General features: G+C 38.0%; 1 protein-coding gene across 1 annotated transcript; it reads left to right on the top strand.

Moving 5' to 3' along the window:
• Positions 1 to 1,023: 1,023 nt before the first annotated feature.
• LOC109994487 (polycystin-1-like protein 2) lies at positions 1,024 to 25,906 on the top strand. Its single transcript, XM_065962396.1, has 25 exons — positions 1,024 to 1,056; positions 1,543 to 1,674; positions 3,358 to 3,471; positions 4,278 to 4,392; positions 4,500 to 4,690; positions 4,771 to 5,001; positions 5,090 to 5,191; positions 6,212 to 6,390; positions 7,627 to 7,773; positions 8,441 to 8,640; positions 9,518 to 9,738; positions 10,520 to 10,727; positions 12,373 to 12,619; positions 13,291 to 13,534; positions 13,688 to 13,784; positions 13,869 to 14,003; positions 15,180 to 15,365; positions 16,579 to 16,909; positions 17,165 to 17,298; positions 17,590 to 17,717; positions 20,860 to 21,020; positions 21,636 to 21,846; positions 22,531 to 22,632; positions 22,799 to 22,930; positions 23,583 to 25,906. Exons 1-25 carry the CDS (start codon positions 1,024 to 1,026, stop codon positions 23,796 to 23,798), a joined length of 4,197 nt encoding a protein of 1,398 aa, XP_065818468.1. The 3' UTR covers positions 23,799 to 25,906.
• The last annotated feature ends 270 nt before the right edge of the window (positions 25,907 to 26,176 follow it).

Here is a 26,176-nt window from a genome sequence, read left to right as displayed (position 1 = left end):
GAATTCATGCATCAGATTCAGGAGGACATTATTTTGCGGAATGCTAAGGTCCATGGTGAAAAAGATGGACTGAAGCTTACTGATTTATTTTTTTGTTTTTAATTTCACCAGCAAACCATATTGGCATTGGAAATGAGGGAAACCTCATTGTCCTTTTGAGAATAAATAAAGGTTTGAATTGAAATATTCCTGTGGAAAAATGTTAAATCTTACCATCCACATGGGCTAAAATGTCATCAGGGGTTTAAGTTGAGTCAATGAGTTTAGTGAGCAGAAACATGGTCAGTGATACACCAGTCTTCTCTTGTTTTAATGGCAATGACATTCTCAAGAAGAAGTAAGTAAAGGAAGTTCGTAAAGATCCTCTCTTATCACACACTAAATTACTTGTGTTATCATTTGCAGAAAAACACATCTGATGCCCTTCTACTTGCTTTGGAGAATACACAGAGTGCACTGTTAGCATTGAAAGATCTGAATGAAGGGCCAACCATTATCCAAGATGATCACATTAGTGTGTTTGTTGACAGGTAAGTCTCAGCAAACAGCTTTGACAAACATTGACCGAAAGCTTCGTTTCATAAGTTGACTAAGAGTTGGATGAGACACTTGGCAAACCAAGGCTTACTTTGTATGCCTTTTTATAGTCTTCAGGCTAGCTAAGATAATCTATTGGCTACATTGTATAGTAACTGGACAGATATTACCGTAGTATTGAGATTCTCATTGGACTCTTTGCAAAAACATGAAAGCTGAGGGTATACTGGGATAAAAGTTTATGGAAATGTAACTGTTTGACAAAAACCTGCCTATGTACAGCTTATATTTTTTAACTCACATTTAGCATTTTAGTTTGTTTGTATGTTCAGCCATTTTTTATATTCTAGTAAAAACCCGTCTAACACATAAGAATCCCTTTATATCTTTTTCCTCAGAGTGACAGCAGGACGTTTGCACAGAGAGCGCATAAATATTCCCAACTGTTCTTGCAGCTCGTTTCATTTCCCACCTCTCCCCTCCGATATGTTACCCTCAGATGAACCAGTGGATGTTCGAGTAAGTCAGTGGGAGAGCTGATGTGTATGTCTGTGCTATACAGCTTATCCTACATGCAGGCCTTATCAAATCAGAGTCAGCAACTCAGGGATGATGCATGACTTTGAGTTAATTCATTTGACATTTAATTGTCGTTTATTGGTTTATATATTTTCTTTTTTTGCGTTTTCATAAACACCGAATCTTTCTAACGTCTTTTCTTTCCCATAAATATGCGGTCTAGTTTTCACTAAGCTGCAGAGTGAGTGTCACAATACAACACTGTCACTGTGGCAGTTCTTTGTGCACATTGCCACAGCCAAAAACAGCTTGCATTAATTCAAGTCACGAAATAGAAATGGACTCTCAATCTGTGAAACAAATCAGCAGCTTGAAAGTAACTGATGTATGCATGCCTTTTCCCTAATATGTGTTCCTTAATTTCACAAGGTGTCACTTTCGCTAATGAGGTTAAACTCCTTTCATGCTCCTAAACTTTATTTACAGATGCTGAGTTTAGATAAAAACCCATTTTCCTGGAATGAGAGGGGGAACATCAGTGGCTTAATAGGCACTTTATCCCTCACAACAACAGATGGATCCAAAATCCCCATGGAGAGCCTGAGTGATGACATTGAGGTCAGTGCACCTTCTGAGAAATGTTCTATACTGTGCTCTCCTGTAGAGAGAGCGTGTTCTCTTCAGGGATGATCTAAAGTCTAAAAGAAAAACAGACTTCAGGCTAACAAGACATTGAGGGAGCTCGAAGGAAAATTCTGTCAAATCGAATATGGCACAAATCTATTGTGAACGCTTAATTTCTGTTAATTGAATTAAGCACTTAAGTGATTTTTAATGTGAAACTTGAAGTAGGCCAAACTAATTTGTTCAAGGCTGCGTTAATATTTAAGTAAAATGAATGCTACATGGAGTGGGTTTGGTGCATGTGCACAACCTGCTGTTTCTACCTGAAGTGGTGTTGTCACGTTGTCAAGTATGATTAAACATGAGAGTTTCTCACAAAGGCATGCTCATGTGCATGTCAAAGAGATTATAATGTTGGTTCAAACAGGTGCATGAGTAATTGCAGGGTTTGTATTATTTTCTCACTAATTAGGGCACAAGTACTGAGAGAACGAGGATTTCATTTTAATCCCAAGGGTTTTTGTTATTTTGTTCATTAAATGAGCACAAATCTTTAGGCTTTACCATGTTCAAAAAGTCATGAAGCTTGGCAGGTGCATCAGGCCCGGTGAAAAACTTTGTTGGTCTCAGATATGTTGTTACTCTCTCAGGAAGAGCCCATGATCTGTTGAAAATATCCACATCAAGGGCGCAGATGGCCAAGGGGTTAGGTCGTGCCCAATTTTACCTGAGTCTATAGTCCTCCAAAGGGGCAGCCAAGGTTCAGGTCCAACCTCTGGCTCCTTTCCCACATGTCATTCCCCACTCTCTCCTGATTTCCCACTCTATTCACTGGGCTATCAAACAAAAGGCAAGAGACATTTTTTTCGAAAAGTTATTGGTAAAACTCTAAGGGTGTGGTGACTCATCAAACTTTTATGCCTAAAGAACTGTGAACTTATTCCAGTCGTCCATTTTGGATACATTTTTTTCTGGGTTCATCTGATCAAACAATTGTACAGTCAAGAGAGATCATAAAATAGGAAATTTACTTTTATTCATTCCTTGAAGCTTCTTCCTTGCTTTAAATGTTAAAAAAAAAAGACTGAAAACCATCAGAGTCAACAAAAACACCCTTTACTACTGGATACATGAGCACGTTATGTGTATTTATTAAAGAAATTATAATAATAAGGGGAAAACCTCAAATCTACAATTTAATCATTTTTAAGAATACTAATAGAAAGCATATACTGATCTCAAAATGATATTGAACAGAAGTTTTATTTTTTCCTCTAATATTGTCCATGTGTATTATGATAGGAGACATTATGAATTTCAATGACACTAGACCATTTTTCTTTCGCAGCTTTTATTCTGAAAATTGACTTGTAGAATAGAAAAGAAATCCTTTCGAGGAACACAAATTAATACGAGTCTACACTGTAGTTAAATGATGGTGAAATACCAAACTTCTCAATCATGCATACCTCATGTACTACCTCAAGAAATTACTTACAGAAAAAGCTAATTGTGTTATGTAAGGTGAATTAATAGTAGTACAATATTGGAAGTGAGCCTGAAAATATCTATCTTTGAGTGGATATGTTTTATTAGATTACAATCTACTCACTTAATTCGCATTGAACAAGAACGTTATATTTCAATATTTGTTTTGTTTTTCCCATTTTGTCACAGATTTATTTGCCAAGGCCTGTTGGAGAGCAGGTCAACACGTCTGTTTTGGACCTTGGGAACTACAGCACAACGGTCATAAATGTTCCTTCAGCCAACAACACACTGGTGTTAAAGGTCCAGTGAGATGTTTTAATCAACAAGCACTACAAGGCCAAGTCCTGATCACTTACATCACATATTTCTTATCAGTTGTAGTTTACTTTAACAAGGACAGTTATTTCAACTTCAAAACACTGACAGCCTCATAAAAACATCCAACTGTATCCAATTATTTTGCTAATTAAGTTGTTTGTTTTTCAGTATTAGTACATTTAAGCAGCTATATTTAGAAAGTATAGTGCCAAAACAACTAGAATACAATCATTATTGTGCTCCGTTTAAACCAGTGTTACCCAATGGTGGCCGCGGATCCTATAGGAGGGGCCCGGAGTTATGATGAGAGAACCCAATAAGGCTTAACAAAAACAATGCACACAATTTTTCACTGCTAGCAAAGCATGAAAAATGATGTGGGAGGACTTCCAGGCAAATGTAAGGCTGAAAATGAATCAAAACCTAACGTCTAAACTTTGGAAGTTACATGTTACAGGAACACTTTTAACAGCCACCTCTTTAAAAGTTGGTTGTTTGTTTTATCGTTTTTTTTTGTCACACACTGTCGTTGCTTTTCTAGACTTTTTACAGCCTAAGAAAAATTCTTAAAATATAGGAATTTGTTAGCAATTAGCGAGTCTGACAGTGTGTTTAATGTTGATAAAGGTTGATGTGATATGGTGAAGGATGCAGGGGCTTGAAAATATTTTCATCTGCCATGGAGGGGCCCGGCAGAGCAACGTTTGGGAACCAATGGTTTAAACCATGATTCTTGTCTTTTGTTTCTCTTGGTATAAGAATTTTACTGCTATTTGTTGTTTTTAAAGATGGTGCCTTCAAAAGATCCTTTACCCTTCAAAGTTCTCCTCGGCTATAAAGACTACCCCACTGAAACAAATCATGTTGCAATGACAGAGATGCCTCTACAGGGAACAACGCTAGGTAATAAATCTCATAGTGGTGAATTAGGTATGTTGTAACTCTAATGCCATTACATTATAATTATTTTTTTTAACATTTAAGAGTACATTTCTGTGTGCGTTCTACAGAGGAGAAATACACTTGGCTTCTTGACCCAGTGACTTTAAAAGGAAACACCGGAGAGCACTATCTCATTGTGAGGCCCATTGTAGGTCCAGGTATAAAATCCATCGATGCCAGTTTATCCATTACACCCATCACTAGCTCATGCAAATTTTGGGACGAGTCAAAATTGGATTGGAGCAATTTTGGATGCAGGGTAAGTGCATCAATTAAATCAATATAGCCTGTCATATGTTGCCAAAGCTTTATTAACAGGTGTTGTTGTTGTCTTCAAAGGTAGGTGTTAATAGCACGCATTTAGTCACCCAGTGCCTCTGCAACCACCTCACCTTCTTCGGGAGCTCTTTTTTCGTCACTCCGAACCTTGTGGACCCGTCTCGCACTGCTGAGCTGTTTGCGACTTTTGGAGAGAATCCTGTGGTCGTCTGTTTCGTCGGGGCGCTGTTTGTGGCATATTTATTGGCTGTTGTATGGGCACGACGAAAAGACATTCAAGACACGGTGAAGGTATGGTTTATCTCTTACAATCAAGTTTATTCAGACATTAAGTAATCACACCATAAAAACGTGCTTTATACTGTTTGATCGTTGCCAGGTTACTGTGACTGTGCTGGAGGACAATGATCCGATGGACGAGTACCGCTACCTGGTGAGTGTGAGCACTGGGCATCGCAGAGGAGCATCCACTTCCTCTCAGGTAAATACATTTACATTAACAAGCATGAAAAATTTGTCACCAGTGTTGGAACGCCAGAAGCTTAGTGGTTAATGTGTGTGCAACCCATGTACAGAGGTCATAGTCTTCCAAACAGGCAGCCCAAGTTCAAATCCAACCTGTGGCATCTTTTTTGACATTTCATTCCCCACGCTCTCTCTCTTGATTTCTGACTCTCTCCACAGTGCTATCTCTAAAGTTAAAAGTAAAAAAAAAAAAATCATCAACAATGTTTAAAAAACAATTACTTGATATGTCACGGTGGTTGAGAGATCTGCAGGAATGAATTATGTATGAATGATCAAATCAGTTGAAGTGCAGTCTTCTTGATTTGCCTTAAGATCCTGAAATTATATTGTTTGTAGCAGAATCATATTTCAAACCCACATTGATAGTGTCCTCATTTTCTTAAGTGTCCATCGACTTGTCAGCCTGAGATAATATCACAAACATTATTATTTAACTGTTTGGAAAATGTTTATTATTTTTGGCATTTTTAAAATTGAGTAATAACTGACCCCCCTTTCGAGGACCATCACACAGAGTCTCTTTAATGAGGCAGATGACATTTCATGAATGAAATAGTAATTGTAAGTCATCAATTCTGCCATTTCTGATTTAAATGTGGTGGATAGCCAAAGGTGACTGTTGCAACACTGATGTTCTGGTTTGGTTATAACTCAAAATTGAAGTCTCTCTTTTTGTAGATTTAGTGTTCATCCCTTGCCCTCACTCTAGGAGGGGTATGGGTGGCTGTGGATCAGTGGTTGAGTCGGTTGTCTCTCAACCAGAAGGTCGAGGGTTCAATCCCCAGCTCCTGCAGCCACATGTCGGATGCTGCTCATCGGCAGCGTATGAATGGGATTAGTTAATACTGATGGCCACTTTACATAGCACTATACAAGCTGAAGTCCATTTACAATTCATCATTAACCCTAACCCTACTTCATCCTTCAAAAACAGATTCTTCCATTTTAATGACAGACATGTGAACTGTTCTAGGTGGCAATAACTCTCGTTGGTGTGGAGGGAATCAGTGAACCACATCATCTGACCGACCGAAAGAAATGTGTGTTTGAGAGGGGTGCGGGGGATATGTTTTTGCTCACTGCTCCTTTTTCATTGGGAGACCTGCAAAGCATCAGACTGTGGCACAACAACTCAGGGAGCCATCCTGCTTGGTAGGTTAAAGCTCTTGTTGGGGTTATTTTAAACTGGTGATGAAACAGACAGAAAGTAATACTGATTGAGAGATTCTCTCTTTAAGTCTTATGAAAGCAAAGAATACTTTCAGAGAGGAGAAGGATTATTTCTATACAAGTAGTCTTTTTATATTCATGTCATTCCTACTTCAGGTCAGGTGTCAGAAAAGATTATTAACACCATTCTGCCTGAACAGCCTTTTCTAATTGTGTTCACACAAACGATTCAGTGAGTTTCATGTTGACTTTTGAAGATAGCGTCAGTATTTCCTAAGAAATTAAATATAGACAAAAGTAATACAGCTAAATCATTACTTATGGGCCTCCATACATGTGTGGTAGTGACTGTGTCTGCAGAGACCCTGTCCTCTGACTGGATTTTGATATTTTGCTCTACTTTGTTTCGGTTGACTCGGGACATTTCTGGGTGGGGAACTGGTGTGTTTCCCCCAGCTAATGACACAATTAAGAGTGGACACAATTAATATGACGCGATTCAAACTGGTGAATATGACGATGATGGATGTGACAGCAAAGCATAGAAACTATGATGATGAGGCGAAAACACCGCTCGGATAAAGCTCGTACCAAAATGAGGCTGAACTTTCAGTTGGCTTTCACCCACTGACGGTGAGTTGGCCTGCTTTCTGTTGGCCCAAAAACCGGTGGTCAGCTTGGGCTAGCATACAGTAGCCGCTTGCAGTGTAGGTAAAGGCAGTAAACAAACGTCATCCTGCAGTCAGTGAGGGCTTGTGGGTGCAATGAGCCCAGGAGGAAGGGCCCAGTTTGAATGTTGTGTTACCAAGCTGCAACGAACAAAGATACTGACTCTACCTTTAACATAAAGAAAAGTCAAAGAATAAATCAATAAATACAGTGAAAAAAATCAGCAAAGACAAAATTGTCCCATCATGGTCAACAAAATCTCCACATTTCAATGTTCCTCATATTAGCTTTAATAAAAAATTTGATGTTTTTTCTACCTGATTAAAAGCTGACCTAGAACACTGAACATTGATCACAATGTGAGCACAGCATGTCTTCTCTCATCATTAAATTAGCATTACTGACGATAACTCGCTGTTCTTTTCAAAAGAGATTAACAAAAGGGATTCGATTCAGGTGTCGTTTCATTGCATCTAAAGACTGAGAAGATATTTTTAATATAATGCATTTGTTGTACAATCTCTATCACTTTATGACTTTGTCTGTCAGGTACGTAGGTAATGTCATGGTACAGGATTTACAGACCGAGCAGAGGTGGCATTTTCTTTGCAACTCCTGGCTCGCCATCGACATGGGAGATTGTTTCCTGGATAAAGTTTTCCCCGTTGCCTCCGAGATTGAACTGAAAAGGTTCAGGTAAGGTTATATTTAAAGGTATATTGAGGCAACCTGGTAGCAAAATGTTATTCACACAAACACTGCTGGTATCAAAAGGCTTAGTGTGTCTTTTCAATCGGAATTTGCATGATAAAAGCACAGATTAAATGCAAATGAAATGCAATAGCTGGTTTGGATTTTACCTTAACTACCTGCTCAATTTTTGAAAAAGAGATGTACCAAAAAACTGGCAGGCAGGATGTGTATTCCAATTGAGCTTCCACTTTTATTCACAGGAAGCAAGCATAATTTAAAAAAATCAAACCAACACATTCAAGTGTGCAGAGATGAGAAAGAAATGTGTAAAAAAACAAAACAAAGGGGCATTACTTACAACAAACAACTCTTACCTGCCTTTAATTAGTTCTATGTATTTCAACTTCATTTTTAGAATTCATGACTGCTGATGAAAAGAGTGAAGTAGTCCTTAAGGCAATTATTGTTGCATCACTAAAGGTGACTGGTTGTGGAATCATGCATTCAAGAATTAGCAAAAGGTTACGTTGAAGGTTTAGCAGAAATAAAAATGACTGATAGAAATCAAATATTGGGATAATATTCAATTTGTAATAGGTTGTCCATGAGAGTTGTATTTCTTATTTGATTTCACAGTGCTATTTCCTTTTGTCTGTTTTATTTTCTACAGTAATTTGTTCTTCATGAAGACAACAAAGGACTTTAGCGATGGACACCTCTGGTACTCTGTGATCAGTCGACCACCAAGCAGCACTTTCACTTGTGTCCAGAGAGTTTCTTGCTGTTTCTCCCTGCTGCTCTGTACCATGCTGACCAGCCTCATGTTTTATGGCATCCCAACAGACCCCTCTGAGCAGACATTGGACCTGGGTAAAACACAGTTCCATTAAGAATAAGTAAAATGATCTCAGTTGGGTTCTAAGGCACAGTCCTATTCTGCACCCTTAAGATATGGGAACGCACCAGCTTTGCTCCTGAACACACTTCACTCGAAGAGACCCCTGGGCGTTAACAACTAGCATGAATTAACTTGTTGTTTAATATACTGTATGTGGACGCTGGGCTTTAAAATGACAACTGCGTCAGGTACGATACAATACACTTAATTGCCTCCTTGGGGGAATTTGTCTTGGACTCAAAGGGCTGAAAACATTCAGCTGCCTCCACAATAGAATCAATAAATAAAAACAATACAAACACAATCCATATGTAAACAGAAGAGCACATACCAATGCAAAAAAAATACACTTAAACATATATTGCACATTACCCATATTGCACAAGATCTGAATAAACATGGCCTAAGAGAAAAGATAAAAAATGTAAGAACATATAAAACCATAGGAACACTATGACACTATTTTACAGCCCATACAGCCTTAACAAACATTATTCAGAATTTTGATCGTCGTGGTTACGATGCTCAATTGTAATCAGTGTATGCTCTCTAACTTTCCCTCTCGCTAACTCACATGTTTTTTTTCTTTGCTTTTTATCCGTGTGCATTCATGTGTAACAAAAACAAATTAGAATATCTCTTCATTACTCCAATTCTCCAGTTGTGGGTTTCCCAGAGTTCAAGAACAGACAAAGGGAAATAGCTCTTCAATATTATGACCCTTTTTCCTGGAAAAGCATTGAAGGACCCGAGAGTTTACTATCAAAGGAAAAATGGAGGTTTCTTTGGTATCTTTGAAAGTTCATGTGCACATCCTGTACAATCTTCTCTCTCTTCCTCTTTTTCTAGGCCACTTTGAGTTTACCTGGCAACAGTTCATGATTGGAGTTCAGAGTTCCCTCATCATGTTTCCAGTGAATATCCTCATTGTCAGCATCTTCAGAAGCACACGTCCTCGGGAAACATCTTGTTGCTGGCGTAAAGCTGTAAAACCAGCTGCTCTTGAACGGCTTTCTTTCTCCCAGAGTGTCCCCACCAATGTGAACGTCACCTTTGACGCTGTGATCAAGGTAAGCACTTCATGTCTTTCAAGTGCTGTGCAGCTTTTTGAAACACACTCTCAATGTACTATGACACATGTTCAACTCAATGTATTGAAACTCAGAGCTGGGCACGCGTCTCTTCATCTGTTGTTTTTATTCATCTTTAACGTAGACATTCATTTGGAAAATGATTAACGGAACATTTCACTTTTTAATTTTTTTATTTTATTGCACAAAAAAAACACATTAAAGAACAATAATAAGCAGTATATAAAGATTAGGCTGTAAAAACAAACTTAACTTCAGAAATAAATGTGCAGGAGAAGCCAAAGAAACCCAGAGGGGCTTGTCGAGTGGCCCTCCTTATTCAACATGTAAAAAAACAGAAACACTTAAAGCAGTCCAAGCAAAAACAATATAGCTAAACAGATAAAACAGACTTAATAAGGTGTTAATACAAAGAAGAAAAAGGAATAATAAGATGAAATAATGAGGAAAAAAATACCCATAGTGAAATTAATAATTATCGTGAGATTTCTGCCACAGACACATTTGTTTTTAAGAGTTTTCTGAGTCATTGTGGCTTCTGAAGAACTCCAATCTATCTTTTTAATGATAGCGGTGAACATTAATTCTAACTTCTGTTAAATATTAACACAATGAACTGATATGGAAGTCAATGTAGATAATTTTTTATGCCCACCTCTGTTGCTAATCTTAAATTCAAACAGTTTGTTAGAATGTCATATGTTGAATATTGTATATGTGTTGAAAAAAAACACTGTAATATTAAACCTTTCATTCTCAGGATGTTTCAAGAATTGCACTTTCACTGTCTAAGACAGTAAAAAGCAACATGCCATGCAAAGAGCCTGAGATTGGGCCTGGGCAACAAGTTGATTTAAATGCTGTCCTTTCTGTGGTGGACGATTTCATCAAACAGAACAACAAAACCAGTGATGACACCCAATCCAAAAAACTGAACATCAACAATCTCAACCAGCCTCAGTCAACAGGTTTGTAAGCTTTGAGAAGAGGAGAGGAACATTGAATTCAACTATGTCTTGATAAGGTTAAGTGCTCCTATGTGAGGTTGACATGTTAAAGAGCTGAAGCACTATAACCTTTCCAAGCAAACAACGGCTCTACTTTTCTCTCAGAATTCCTACAGCAGTCTTATAGAGTTTGACCTTCACACTGAGGGGCTTTTGTCCACATTTTAGTAATTTTAGTTATTCTGTTCACTTTAGCTCCACTAAAAATATATATCACCTGTATTGCTAAAATGAATGACATATTTTGTAAGATAATTTGTCCAAGAAAAATTGTGAAAAATACCAAAGATGTCTGAATCTGGTGAATTCGTTGTGATTAATTTTATTTTCTCATGTAATTATGAAGAAAGACCAAGACATGTTTTTATTAAATAAGAAGCTTAAAAGTAAAGGACACAATGACAAACGGAGGCAATCACAGACTCAGAGGTAGTGTTCAAAAGACAGTCCTTTAATCCAGGCAGGGGTTCGCTACACAGGTCGACAGATAAACAACAAATCAAGAGGGTCAAGCAAAAAGGGTCAAAAGAGTAGGTGAGAGTCATTCACGAAGAGCTAAATACTAATTGCTGGGACGAAGGTACACTGGGAGACACAACGTACTGGCAACAAGACAATCAGGGAACAATGAGACACAGGTGAGGGTAATCAGGGCAGGGCTGACTCACAAGGCAGGAACATGAGGAGCAGGATCAGAGACAAGGGTGAATACAAAAACACAACATAAACCAGGAAATAAATAATAAAATTAGCAATAAACACAAACACATGACCTAATGCTTGTTGTAACCCTTGTCAGTAGAGCTGTCAAATTATAGAAAATGTAATCACAATTAATCACATAATTTCAATAGATGATTGCAAATAATCCAATATTTAATTGCATCATTTGAATTCTGTTTTTTCACATTTCAAAATAGAAATTATAATTGTGACACTTACAGTGTAACCATGGAAAAAGGAACTAAATGAAAACAGCTAAAAGAAACAGTGAAACATTGAAATGCTTGATGTCATGAGGATATTACTTCTGACTCGTCACTCTGTCTGAGAGTGAAATGAGCCGGTCAAAGACGCAGCAGTTTTGTTCTTTTCCATCACTGTGACTACAGGGAGACGCTGAGGAGGCTTATCCACTGTGTACCTAAAAGGGACAAAAAAAAAAAATATTAAAGCAATTAATTGTGATTAAAGAAATGAATGCATACATTTCAGAGCTTAGTTCATCACTATTAACTATTGAATACTGACCGCCCTGCTTAAAGTATATGAAGTATATGAGAGGTTAACAAATTCACTTACCAGGATAAAACTTTATTGTGCAAAGCTGATTTTAGAGCTTTTGTGTCTCTGTTGATAAAGTCAATGGAAAGACCCAATCAGACTCCAATTCAACCAGGGTTGCTAAAATATAATGATGCAGATACAAGTGAAAATGCTCCAAAACTTTGGAACAAATAGTCAAGCAGTCAGATTTTTGAGAATAAATCACAGCAACTATTAGTTTCGCTTGTTTCCTTAAAAAAGTGTACGATTATGCATTCATCATGTATTAACCCTCCTAAAAACTGCCAAATATACAGTCCTATATTTTGTACACTTCCAGAGGGCAATGCTATTGTGCATCCTGTGTCAACCGAGGAGGGGATTCAGAAAAAGAGCAACAAAAGCCAGTATCTGTACCGGCAGCTGTGTCACATTGACAGAGAGCTGACTCTGCTGGGACCCTCTGGCTTCCCCAACCCAAACAGCTACAACCAGGCTCTGCAGCAAGTCAGGGGCATGAAGGGCTCTCTTGAAGATCAGCTCTTCAAAGTCAGCTGTGTGGAGCTATATGAACCCACCCAGAAGAGGTACAAAAGTCACTCATTAGTAACAGCTTTATCTTGCTGTGATAACGGGCTAACACATGCAAATCCACCAATGTCTTAATAACTTTGGAAACTTTGACTTTCAAGTTTGGAAAGTAGATGATTAAAGACATTGTGTTCAAAATGGTCCCTGCCCACAAATGACAACCTTTTGTCATCATGTTAATGAAGTTACATTCTCCAAGAAATTGCTGCTGAACTATATCTGTAACATTCAAAAACATTATAACTTTTCCTTTATAGATTTTAAGTACATTTGATGATTTAGAATCACTGGAAGGCAGAGATATCTATACACTATAGATGAGATCGGTTTGACCCCAGCAGACACGGAGCAAAGAGGATGTGGGTATAAAACACGATCTGTGGGAGGCAAAAAGTACGGGGAATATCATACATTTGGGAAAGAGCGCTGTTGACGTCAACAGCACCTTTCTAAATATATTTTCAACTGAAGCGCTGAACTTTTTCTTTTTCGTCTTTTTCTTAGACCGCTCCGCTCTTCTTTGTGCGGACGCTCCGTCCGCACAAAGAAGAGCGGAGCGGTCTAAGAAAAAGACGCTGGACGTTGTGCTTTTTCTCAGGTTGGCCGCCTTTTGCTGCAAATGCTCTCTACTCATTGAGTACTTTCCCTTTATTTGTCCCCTGTGCAGGCTCAACCCTGCAGACAGCACTGGTGGGGAGGAGAGTCAGAAAAAGAAAAAGGTTTGCTGTCACAGAGGACTACCCTGGTGGTTTATTTTCATCGGTTGGCTGCTTGTGATTGGGACCAGTGTTGTAGCTGGTTATTTCACCATGTTGTATGGATTAAAGTTTGGAAAGGAACGCTCTGTGAGCTGGCTGGTGTCCCAGATAGTCTCCTTTTTTCAGAGTGTCCTGATCATTCAGCCATTAAAGGTCAGAACATGTTGTATTTCATTATATTCAACACAATTTTAACTGTAAAAAAGCTCACTTGGATAGTTAAAACTTCTGTACACTTCCTACTATTGTATGAGAATATGCAAAGTATAAATCTTTATTCTCTAATGTTGTTTTTTTTAACAATAGGTGGTATGTCTTGCAATCTTCTTTGCAGTTTTAATAAAGAAAGTAGATGAAGAAGATTTTCAAAATATGGCATTTGAAGGTAATGACAGAAACCAGGGTAAGAGCAATTCTTTCACAATACTGTTTCTGGGTCTTAAATGTAGTGTTTACATCAATTTATAAACTGTAACTCTTTGCTCAGGTGACGGTAAGGACCAACAAACAGTCCAACGGGATGGCAGTCTCTATGAGCCTCCTCCTCCTGCAGACATTGAAAAGATGAAAAGGAACCAGATTATGGACCAAAAAGCCTTTGCCCTCATCAAGGAGATTTTGAGTAAGCACTAATGCAGGTTTTGTATGTTTAACAGAAAGGTTTTTCAGGTTAAAGATTATTATATCCACCAGATCAAAAACACTATGTCATGATTTACTCTTGATTAGTTTGTTTATTTCTTCTTACGTCATTATTTCCTGTTTAACTTTTGTCAATTGTATACTCGTGTTTCTTCGTTTCCTGTTTCTTTTTCCTATCACATTTTAGAAAAGAGCAATGATGTGGACTCGATTGCAGCAAACAAAAAGTATTTATTTTAGCAAAAAGACAAGGAGCCACAAGGAAAACACTGGAAACACAGAAGACGTATGACCATGGAGAAAATCTGATAAAGAACTGACACAGCAGGGAAGAAACACAGAGGCCCTTTTCGATAAGCCACAGTTCAGTATGGAGTAACGTAAATGGTTTCAAAAGACTGAACCCTCGTGGTCAACCAGTGGGCATTTTTTGGGTCCATCTCTGTAGACTGAACATTTCAGCATGGGTGCTGAACTTCTGCGTTTTGTGCAGCATGGTTTTGATGCATCCTTTCAGGAAATTAGTTGTATTTCAGTACACACAATGCTGTGCGAAATTAAATGAAAAATGTCACTTCATGTGCACCTCCTAATGGGATTGTGTACTGTCAGATTGTGTACTGTCAGATTGTGTAGGCACTTACAAATTCAGAAGCAACAAGAGACTAAATAGACTCTGGGTAATCAATCGCAGGTGAGACAAACAGGACACAGGTGAGGACAATGAGGGCAATCAAGACTGGAGGGAAACACACAGGGGCAGGAAGAAACACTGTAGACATGATACACAGGGGGGGGGAAACAGCTAAAACAGGAAACACTGAAAACTAAACCCAGGATTATGAACAGAAAAATACACAGAAAACAGAGAAACACAAGGATACAAATGACAAAATAAAACAGGAAATCAAAAGTAAGCAACAACTAAGAATAAACAAACTAAACAGTAAATCATGACAAATTGAAGGAAATGTGCCCAATGAAAAGGTTCATTGGAAAGTTTCTGCTCTATCTACCTGAAACCCAAGTTATATTTCTCAGATTGGCCAGATGTTTTACTCCTGGTCCTGAGCCAAATTTCTACTTTGCTTTAATATGAATTCACTCTGTTGGCATGGTGACTTTGAAGAACTATTATGTGCCCATTTGTTTTCAGTCTACATGGGGTATATGTGGATGCTGCTGTTGGTGGCGTATGGGCAGAGGGATCCCAATGCTTTTTTCCTGAACCGGCACATCCGGCATAGCTTCAGCAGAGGGATCACAGACAGTATGAGCCTTGGAGAAGTCTTCACTTGGGCAAACACATCTCTACTAGAGAACCTTTATGGAGTTTATCCAGGTAAAGATGAAACCCTTATGACAGCTAAGTATCGGTTTGTCCATGTGGTTAGAATCTTGATAACCAGTGGATTTTGTTTTAAAGCTGCAGATAAATTATGTTCCCTGTATTTGTAGGACGCTTGTTCTGGGGACATCGTGTTCGTTCATTAGCTTGATGCTAACATTGCATCGCAATAACATTAACTTAAATAGAAAACAATCTATTTAAATTCACATACTGTACTTTAAAAAACAACACCATATGCACCACAATAAACAGCCCATGCTCTGATCCTGTGAAACTGTACGATTTGTTCTTAATGTCTCAGTTCTTGGGACATATCCCTCTGCTGCCCTCTCTTGCAAATGTGCAACTTACGAGAGTCTATAGAAGCCTTGGAGGCAAATTTTGCGCACAAGACGGGAAACACGTTAACAATCCGAAACTCCTTAAAAATAGAAAATTTGATTACATATTATACTTTTACTACTACATACTTATGGCCTTGGCCTTTTAAAATCGTACATATATGTTAACCTTAAAATCAGTAAAAAGTGAAGGTCTCGCTCTCTCTTTGTGGGGAGTAGTTTGGCCCCAGCGCCCTCTATGGACCAGCCACCACTCTCCTGATTAGAGACCCACATTCTAGTTCAGTTAAACTTTAATTCACTTCTGCAACAACAACAAAAAACAGGTGTTCACTATTATGTATCCTCTTCTTTTTTTTTAGATAGAGCTGGTCTTCTTCAGCATATTCTGTTTTTCACAACTAACAACTGACATTCAAAGTAAAATAGATGTTTTTTTAAAGAACAAAACTGTTGTCTGGTTGAAAAATGTATCAAATACAAGCAATAATGGTTCAAAACATTGGTCAACCCATTTATACTGTTTAAAGCTACCAGTATTGTGCTTCATCTTAAAAAATTGCCATTCTTTGTTAAATTTTGGTCTTTTGGCTTTGAGTGTGTTCTGATAACGAGAACATTGGCAAATAATAAGAGAATCAAGTTCAATCAGAACAAATGGCTAGAGCTGTGAATATTCTAACAGACCACATTATTACAAATAAAAATGGTGAATCCTATGAAAAATATTTTGCCTGACTTAACTAATTTGTGAACTTGTTTAATATGAAAAACAAACTTCAAGACCCCACGCCAAAAACCTAATCACACTCAGCATTGCTGGAGAGAGAGAAAAAAAACATTGTAAAATGCTTTTTTTTTAGGATTTATCACAGATGGAAACTCCAAATTGGTGGGTAACGCTCGTCTCCGTCAATTGAGAGTCCAGAAGAACTCCTGTCAGACCGCTGACTCTGTGGTTGGGATTGTACGAGACTGCAATGCTCCATATTCATGGGAGGTGGAGGAGATGGGCTCTTATGACCCTGGCTGGAGCTACTCAATTGGGGATAATATCTCTAACAGCCCACTCAGCCCATGGAAATATCAGACCCAGGGTCAGCTAAGGGCTTATCACTTCTGGGGGAACATTGAGTTCTACAGGGGAGGTGGCTTTGTAGCAGAGCTTGGCCCAGATGTTCAAAATGCCAGCAGGTATGTATCTTAGCAAACTGGGCTGCATCGTTGAAACAACCACAGACATGCTTGTCTATCTGGATCGGAATTCGTAGAAGTCCTAAAGTTGATTATTTACACTAAAATATATCCACACAATCAATGTATTGATGTTAATTAAGATGAAATTTGATACAGTTAAATTTGTCTCCAACAAAGACTGGTCAAAATTCAATAATACAATGATACAAAAGGGAAACCAGAATTAAATTATTCTGTGTGCTCCATCTATAGCACCCTTGAGGGTCTGTTCAGAGATAAATGGCTGGATATCTACACAAGGGCAATCTTTGTGGAGTTCACCATCTATAACGCCAATGTGAACCTCTTCTGTATCGTCACACTCTTACTGGAGACCACAGCCGTAGGTAAGATTGTACCCTCGTTGTTAACCTTCATTATTCAGTTAAATCTTTGTCAAAAATGGAGATGTAAATGTAGCTATGGTAAAGAGGATTTTTTATGATTTTATGTAATGTAACCACCCTCTCCTGGAAGTACATGTGAGACCATAATTAAAGATATATGGCATCAAAGAATTCCTCTTTAATTTTAGCCTCTAATTGTACCCATTTCTTCACTACTGTACGTTCACAAAAATACACAATACAATGCCCAGTACGTTTTTTTAATCAATGTGTATATTTTGGTTTTTTTAGGAGCATTTCAGTTGTACAGTGAGCTTCAGAGTGTCCGTCTTTACCAATCAACCGGGCCCCTGCACATCTTTGTTATGGCTGCTGAGATCATATACTTGGTTTTCATCCTCTATTATATGTTCCTACAGGTAATATTATTCACACAGAAAGTGGTTAAAGTGCTATTCTTTGCATACATGCCTATTTTAATTCCATTACTTAAGGAGACAAGTAGTGTTTTTTATATTTACTGGGAGTTTGCAAATTGAAACTTACATCATAATAGGCAGACAGGGCTCATTCAAGTGTAAGTCAGTCACATCAACTCTCAACACATTTTTGAAAGAGCATTCTTCATATACAAGATTTTTAATATCCGACCATTTGCTTATTCAACGGAAAAATTCAGTGTTTAAGCTCCTGATACTCATCAAATGTGTTGTTTTTACTTACTAAAAAGTAAAAGCTGTCTCAGAACTGCTATGTAAAGCTATTTTGAGGAACTTTCTGGTTGTGTGGGTTCTGGCGCCTCCTGTGGACAAAGTGGTTCTTGGGTCTCTGCTGACCTTATCCTGTAAAGTAGTTTAAAAAAAAAAAAATCTGACACTTTATTTAAAATGGCTAACATGCAACTCACAATGAATCCCTGGCATGGAAAAATTCAAAAAGGGTTGTTTCATAATTGTTCAGTTATTCACATCTTATGACACCTACCCCATGGCAATGGTGATATACATATAAAAATAACTAGATATGAAGAATAACTCTTTTCTGTGATGGTCTCGTTTGCTTTTGTAGAAGCATCAGTGTTAATTTCAGTCTGTTTCATTTCCAGTTAAACTCTCCTCATAGGAGCTTTGAGGTTTTTTTATTCATAAAGTATACAGATACAGACTTCTTTTCAGTGGCACTTGTCCGTTGGTGGTTCAAGCTAGGCACCTAGTGCACGTTTTGTCCTCCAAGATGATGTATTGGAAGCAAAAGAAATGATGTGAGCGACATTGACAAGGACCAAATTTTGATTGCTATACAACTCGGTCAGAGCATTTCCAACTCTGCAGCTCTTGTGGGATGTTGGCAGTGGCCGTGGTCAGTGCCTAGCACAAGGGGTCGAAGGAAGATACCAAGGAACATGCCACTGGGCCATGGGCGGCCAGGGCTCATCAATGCATGACTCGAGCGAAGGCTGGTCCATGTGGTCAAGGCTAAAAAAAAATGCTGGTTCTCATAACAAGATGTCAGAACACAAAGTGCATTTCAGTTTGGTTCATATTGGGCTGTAGGGCCACAGAACTGTCAGGGTGCCCATGCTAACCCCTATCCACTGCCTTAAGTGCCTTAAATTGGCACATTGGCATCAGAAGTCTACCAAAGGGCAATAGAACAAGTGACCTGCATATACCCATCCTCCCTGCTGAGGTTTCAACAGTCCAGTCTCTAGATTTACTTTACAGACACATCAGCTACATAAAGTTGAACAGTAGGCAACCAAGTTTGATGACCTTTAAACTAGTTCAGGCTCACTTTTGTTCTCTGGAAACTGGCAAAATGACTGTTACTGCACTTGCATCCACTTTGATCTGTTTTATTACAGATCATTTATCTGTATTTTGCTATTGACAAGCTGATCAACAGGATGTTTGGATAATATAAGATATACACAAGGGGAAATTCAATTTCATGATGCAGATTTGTTAAAAACTAGAAAACATTCTTGCTTCTTCACCCCCCCCCCCCACCTCCATAATCACCTTTAGACTACAGAGTTCATGTCTCCTTTAATCCGTCCCTATAATTATCAAAAACATGAAATTGCCCAATGATTATTATCTGATGATGTAACTGAATCTTTTATGTAATTTGTGCTTTTCTTCCATTTTCAGGTCAGAAACACTGTTCCTTCCTCTTTAACACATTTTTAGCTCAGCTCTTAAGATCTCGATCATGGATTTTTCACTTTCTTTAGAGTCATTTTAGTTCATGTCCATGGGTGTTTATTAACTGTCATTTTTGAGACAGTAAGGTTTAATTGTGTGTCCTTCCTTACAGCCCAATTAGGCTGTTTTTGTAGGGATACAGCTTGTCCTGTGTACCTTTTGGTTTTATGTGAACTGAAATGACTGCTTCTTGTTATGTGATGCATTAATTATATTACAGAGTAATAGAGGATATTTTAAGTATTTGTGTACTTGTTAAATTCATCTGGAAGTTACATAAAAGCTTACGGGTTAGGGGTTAGCTGAAAAGGTTAGGTAGGTTTACAGGCATGGTTTCATAGTACTAATGTTATTCCCTTTTATAATTTGTGTTACAATAGGCTACTTTAGTTACCAACAATTCACACATTTTCACATCCCTTTCAAATACTCTGCGAGTCTATTTTCGCTGCAGGCACACATCAAGCTAGACAGAATATGACAGCCCAAACAGGAAGTCAGACAAGGAAACGCAAAGAGCATCTGGTCAATTAAAAAAAACAAAAAAAACACAATATACGGACTCGCGATCGTATTTTCCATCACTTTATCAACATTACGGCACCGAATGAACACCAAACCATCTTTAGAAAGACAAAGTAACATGTTGTTTGCACATTATTCTCTCCTTATTCCCGTGGGATCTTGTAGTTCTCCTGTGATGTGTGTACAGATGATCTTGGGTGCACTCCGCTGCGCTGACGTTCCAGAAACGGATCCAGTGGGATCCAACGAGCCGTCTGCAAGGGCAAAATCGTGGTGCTGACAGACCGCAGCACGCACGATATGTGTGAATTGGGGGTTATGCACAGTAATCATAGACTGTAAATAACATAATCAGTGACATCACCCATTCTCTGTAGAGTAGTTGCCATTTTGTAACCAAATGTTGGCGTTCGACATATTGGAAATGTTATCTCTACCTTACTTTTGACCATTCTAGTCACAGGCAAGGCTTAAGCTACAACCCACCAATGTGTCAGTCAAATCAGCTGCGCCCCAGTTAATGCAAATGTATGAATAACTCGCAGGCTTAATTAGAACAGTGAGTTACAGAATAAGTCATCCACCTTACAATGTGTACAAATAAAGAATAGAGCTATTCAGACCAAAATAATTTTAAGCCGTGTTTAATTATTCTGTAAGAATTGACATTTTACCTTGGTAGTTAATGGAGATAAGCTTTTTGACCCTTAAATGCACCTTCAAGGAACTGCAGTTTTTTGCACTTTTGCACGGCCATAGTTTTGTGGCTTGACAGTTACTGGCTCTTTGTAACACATGGAAATGACCCTTCTTTCATTTTTCTGCACAGGGCAAATTAATGAGGCAGCTGAAATGGGCTTACTTCAGGAGCAAGTGGAACATATTTGAGCTGGCTATCATATTACTGAGCTGGAGTGCCCTCGGAGTTTATATCAAGAGGACCCTGCTAGGAAACCGCGATATGACATACTACCAAAACCACAAAGACCAGTGAGACTAAAACATAATATACTAAGTTTCTTGTTTGTTCTTACGCATAGAGCATCTTCTGCTCTGTGTTGTGTGCTCATGTGGATGGACGTGTCAGTCTTTCTACTTTCAGATTGAAATATCTATCAGATGCATTGATGTGAAATTTCACTGAGACATACATGGTCCCTGGATGATTACTGTTAATCAATCATTGATTGCTCTCCTGGCTTTTCATTACTTTTTCAGGTTAATGGAAATAAGATTGAAATATGATTGCCATGAAACTAGTTACACACTTTCAAAATCCTTTGAGTATGAATGGTGGTTCTCTTGACTCAATATCTGGCTCATCATCTTGTCAACTGTTCATGCTTATGACTAGACTTGCAAAAGGCATTGGTATTCCCATCAGATCCAAATATCTTTTGTGTAAAGTGTTTGCAGGATAATTTAAGCATGCAGTCAAACACTTGCTGCGAACTAGCATAATGTTAGCCTTTAGCCCAAAGCTTGTTTTGTGTCTTGTTTATGCTAAACTTGCATTGAGAAGTCATTAGGATTATTTGACAGTGTTTTTTGGTGGTAGTCTTTACCCTCAATCTGTGATAGCTGAGGTATTTTCTGTGTCTGCAGATTTGCCAGTTTTTATGAGACAGCCACAGCAGACTCGGTGCTCCAGTATCTGATCGCCTTACTGGTCCTGCTCTCCACCATCAAACTGTGGCACCTGTTCAGACTGAACCCAAAGATGAACCTGATCTCTGCCACACTGGAGAGGGCCTGGGGTGACATTTCTAGTTTCCTGATGGTCATTGTGATCATGTTCTTGGCGTATTCCATTGCTGTGAGTATCTTGCCCCGTTATCTTGCCCCATGACTTTCTCCTTTTAGCAAAGAAAACAGGGTTTCCGGTTCTTTAACATCGACGTGAACACTACTCACTGCTAAATGAAATTATGAAAATATTATAAATGAAGTGAAAGCTTTATTTAAGATCAACATAATTCTGAAAAATCTCAGTGAACTGCACATTTCAACCAAAATCAAAACCTACCTGAGAGTGGCAAGCCACATGACTGCAGAATAAAAGAAAATCCCCTGTGGTGTTGGGGTTGTTGTGCAGTGATGATGGGTGCTTGTATTTAATACATTCATCAATTTAAATGTTTCTAAGATGCTGAACATAATCCTCTATGGCCTAATTTGGACATCTGTGGCTTATTGGGTAGTATCGGTTGTCTCTCAAACGAAAGGTCGAGGATTAGATCCCCAGTTCCTGCAGCCACATGTCCGATTAGTTACTTCTGGTCTCTCTACATAGGGACCTCTGCCATCAGGTAGTGAATGGGTGTGAATTGCTGTGTAAAAGTGCTTTGAGTAGTCAGAAGATTAGAAAAGCGCTAAAAGCTCAAGTCCATTTTATCATTTAAATAGCGATTTAAGAATGAAGTGTATCATATATGACATAGTTATGACAATAAATCATTTAATAATATCCAACAATAACTATTTCACCAACTCTTTCTAGAGCAACGTGTTATATGGCTGGAAGTTGTGCCATTACAGGACTTTAACAGATGCTCTCCTGACCATCATCAGTTTGCAGATTGGTATCTTTAACTATGATGAGGTGAGATCTTCACCCTTACAGATTTCCTAAAATACTTGAATAAGAGGTATTCATTGTTGCAGAATCTCTCAACATTATCCTAGTGCATGAATAAGACTTTCCTTTCCCCCTCGGATGTGTTTTTTTCTTACGCTTATGTGCATGTCTCACTGATACACCTCTCCAGGTCTTGAACAGCAGCCCCTGGCTCGGTGGATTACTCTTTGGCTCCTGTGTTGTGTTCATGTCTTATATAGTGCTCAATCTCCTCATCTCAGTCATCCTGGTGGCATTCAACCAGGAGAAAATATATCACAAGGTAATTCTTCATTACAAATCATTACTCTAGGCACACATTCAAGGTGTATACTTTACTGTATACTCCGATTATTGAACAATATGCCTCCAAGAGCTTCGCCAAGGGCCATATCTGCAACCCTTTCTGTGGTTTAATAATATAATATATATTACAGTTACATTTATTTGCATTATACCTTAAAATAATTTCTAAAGCATTCATTTCATCATCATCGATTTACTTCAGCATCTTTTGCACTATTCACCACTGCACTGTTTCATATTTAGTCATGTAAATATTAATCTTTTCTTATTATGTTTATTGTTGATATTTAATGTTGTACCTGTACATAAGAGAGCATAGTTCACCAAAGTTAAATTCCTTGTATGTGTAAGCATACCTGGCCAATAAATCAATTTTGATTCTGAACAGAAGGGATTTCAGTATGGAGCAATTATGCAAGTCTGTCTTTTTTCCCAGCGTGAAACAAAAAAGAAACACTTGAAAAATGTCACAGTGGTAAAGGAAATCGATTTGAATTATTATTATTATCTCTGTGGGTATCCTTGTTCCCCCGTCACTGTGCAGGAACCATTATGAGACGTCTGTATTTTTCACAGTTTAAACAAAAACAGATGAATACAATCGGTTTATCATTTCCTTTCTTACCCAGCCGTCAGACGAGGAGGAGATTGTCGACCTGATGCTGAAGAAAATCTGTGGTCTTTTTGGCATCAGATATAAAAATGCAACAGACACAACGGGACCTGATGAAAATGGAGACATGGACTTGACTCTCAACAACAGCCGAAGCACCCCTTACAAGTCTTCAGCTGATGTAAAAAAATTTCAGACAACCAACCACCCAATGAATCCTCTGGGTTCATAGCTTTCTTTTGTTGTATTTCTTTTTTTTTGGGTGTTTTGAGATTTATTTCTATGCACCACCATTGATATGCTAATACACTTTTGTTTATTATTCTTTGCTTGTAACCAAGAACAAGGTCAGTGCATGCTGGACAGCTTTGTGAATATATTGTGATCAAAAACTATCAACCACAATTATACTGCTTATTGTTGGTGTGCTTAAGGATGGTGGTGTAAAAAGACAATGATGAAGCCTAAATCTTATTTTGTGGGTCGTTTTCTTTTAAGTTACTCAAATACATTTAAATATAAAATTGTTGTTTTTTCAGACAATTCAGGAATCTAGGTACAGCAGTGGCCTAGTGTTATTTCAAAACATAATTGCTGCAATGAAGCTCTGCAATCATTACGTCTTTGTACATTCATAGGTCTTCTGCAGCTGTGTAATAAAAGTGTCCCAGTCAGTTAATTCACATTGTGCTACAGCATATGGGAAGCATGACATAAAGAAACTATGGGTGCTCCATACACCCAGACATGCACATACACACACACACAGGTGCATAATGCCTCTGTGACATTCACATTGAAGGTGAGACGTCACAGTGGGCTAAATATTGCTCCTTCAACTGGCAGCCTGAATAGAGCTTCTGAAAATTGTTGTAATAAAAATGTAGGACATTGTATATCATTTTTTTAAATTTACATTTTAACTACGCTACAGAGACAAAGATCAAATACCAGCTCAACACAAACACAACACAAAAGAAATACATTACAAATGAACAATTCAAGGACATTTTGCCAGGGATTACAGATTAGATTACATCAATATGATTATGATTATAGGGAATCATCCTCACTTCCCTTTATGAGGGTTTCTGCCTTCTATTTGCAACATGCAGGCCTCATGTTTAGATATTCTTTGATGAGTAGCCATGGTCCATCTAGGCCATTGCTATGAAGTCCTTCAGCCAGTTATTCAATACACGATTCAATTTCCATACTTTCCAATTCATGAGGATAGTTATTTTCACAGAAAGGAATGCCTATATTAACAGACCTTGTGTTACTACAGCTTTTACAACATTCGCTCTAACTCCCAACAAAAACATTTCTGGACATAGTGGTATAGCTTCATTTCTATGTTGGACTCCTTTCCAAAAAATACTTATTTCTGGCCATTGCCAAAACACATACTGTATATGAAGGAGCCTCTCTTTCCACAACCATGAAGGGACAGATATGACATATTAGGATTCATTTTATTCAGCTTGTGTTCAGTGATATGCTCTCTGGGTGTAAAATCTTCACCCTATGAGTTTATTTTAAACACATTTTGAAAGGTAGTTTGTATGCTGTATTATAGTGTCCCATTGTACAAGTGCTACGTTTTACCCGAATCACATTCCCATTGTTGTTTGACTTTATCCATATTACAACAGCAGGAGAGGGACATACACAAGTTTAGATAGAGTGCCTCAATTTGTTACTTTTTATTTTAATTTATTATTGTATCTTTATCTGATGCCAATTATGGATCTGAGTTTCTTCACTACAGACTTATTTTGCCGATACTGTAGAAAACACAATCCATTAGAATTAAAATGAGCTTTCATTTCACTAAATGACAGCTTCCTCTCCTGCTGACAATTGGAGACAATTTTTCAATGTTGTGATTTTTCCACTCTTTATTAAACAGAGTTTTCTTCATGGACACGAGGGAAGCCATAATCCATTGATTGCACCTTACTTTTGTATCTCCTTTGCTATGGTACATGACATTTGTATTGATTTTTAATGTTTGTGTGAGCTTGTGTACAGAACCACAAGAAAAAAAGCTGACATTTGCATTTGACTCCAGCCGTATCCACTTTCAGCCTCACAATGTCCATGATTGGCCCAAAGCAAGGGGAACTTGCCATTAAAGGCTAAACTATATGCATATTTTCAGCACCCTTTAGTCCTATGCTTAGACCAATTCTTGTTTGTTTTTTATACCCCAAAACAACATTATAAACAGCTTGTTAATTTCTCTGAACCAATATTCAGGCCATTTCAATTGAATCAAAGATATCACAAAAAAGTGTGGGATATACATTTATTTAAATTATTTCTGCTCGGCCCCAAAAAGATAATGCAAGTGTTCTTCTCCGATAGATTTTTCCCCATCAATTAAGGTCCAATTATGTCAAAAATGATCTCAACATGGGAGATTATATTGATACCAAGATATTTCAGTCCCTCCTTCTTCCAAGATATCGGATTAACAGCAAGATGTGCAGTGAAAGTCATCCCAATGAGAGGACTTGCTTTGCTCTTGTTCCAGTTACTTCTACACCCAGAAATATCACAAATAAAGCTCTCAGAAGAAGCATGGTTGAAAGAAATACATATCTT

This window comes from Labrus bergylta, chromosome 13 (genome assembly GCF_963930695.1).
Source record: "Labrus bergylta chromosome 13, fLabBer1.1, whole genome shotgun sequence".
NCBI lineage: Eukaryota > Metazoa > Chordata > Actinopteri > Labriformes > Labridae > Labrus > Labrus bergylta.
Note: the sequence above shows the minus strand (reverse complement) of the source record. Positions and strands in the feature narration are given on the sequence as shown.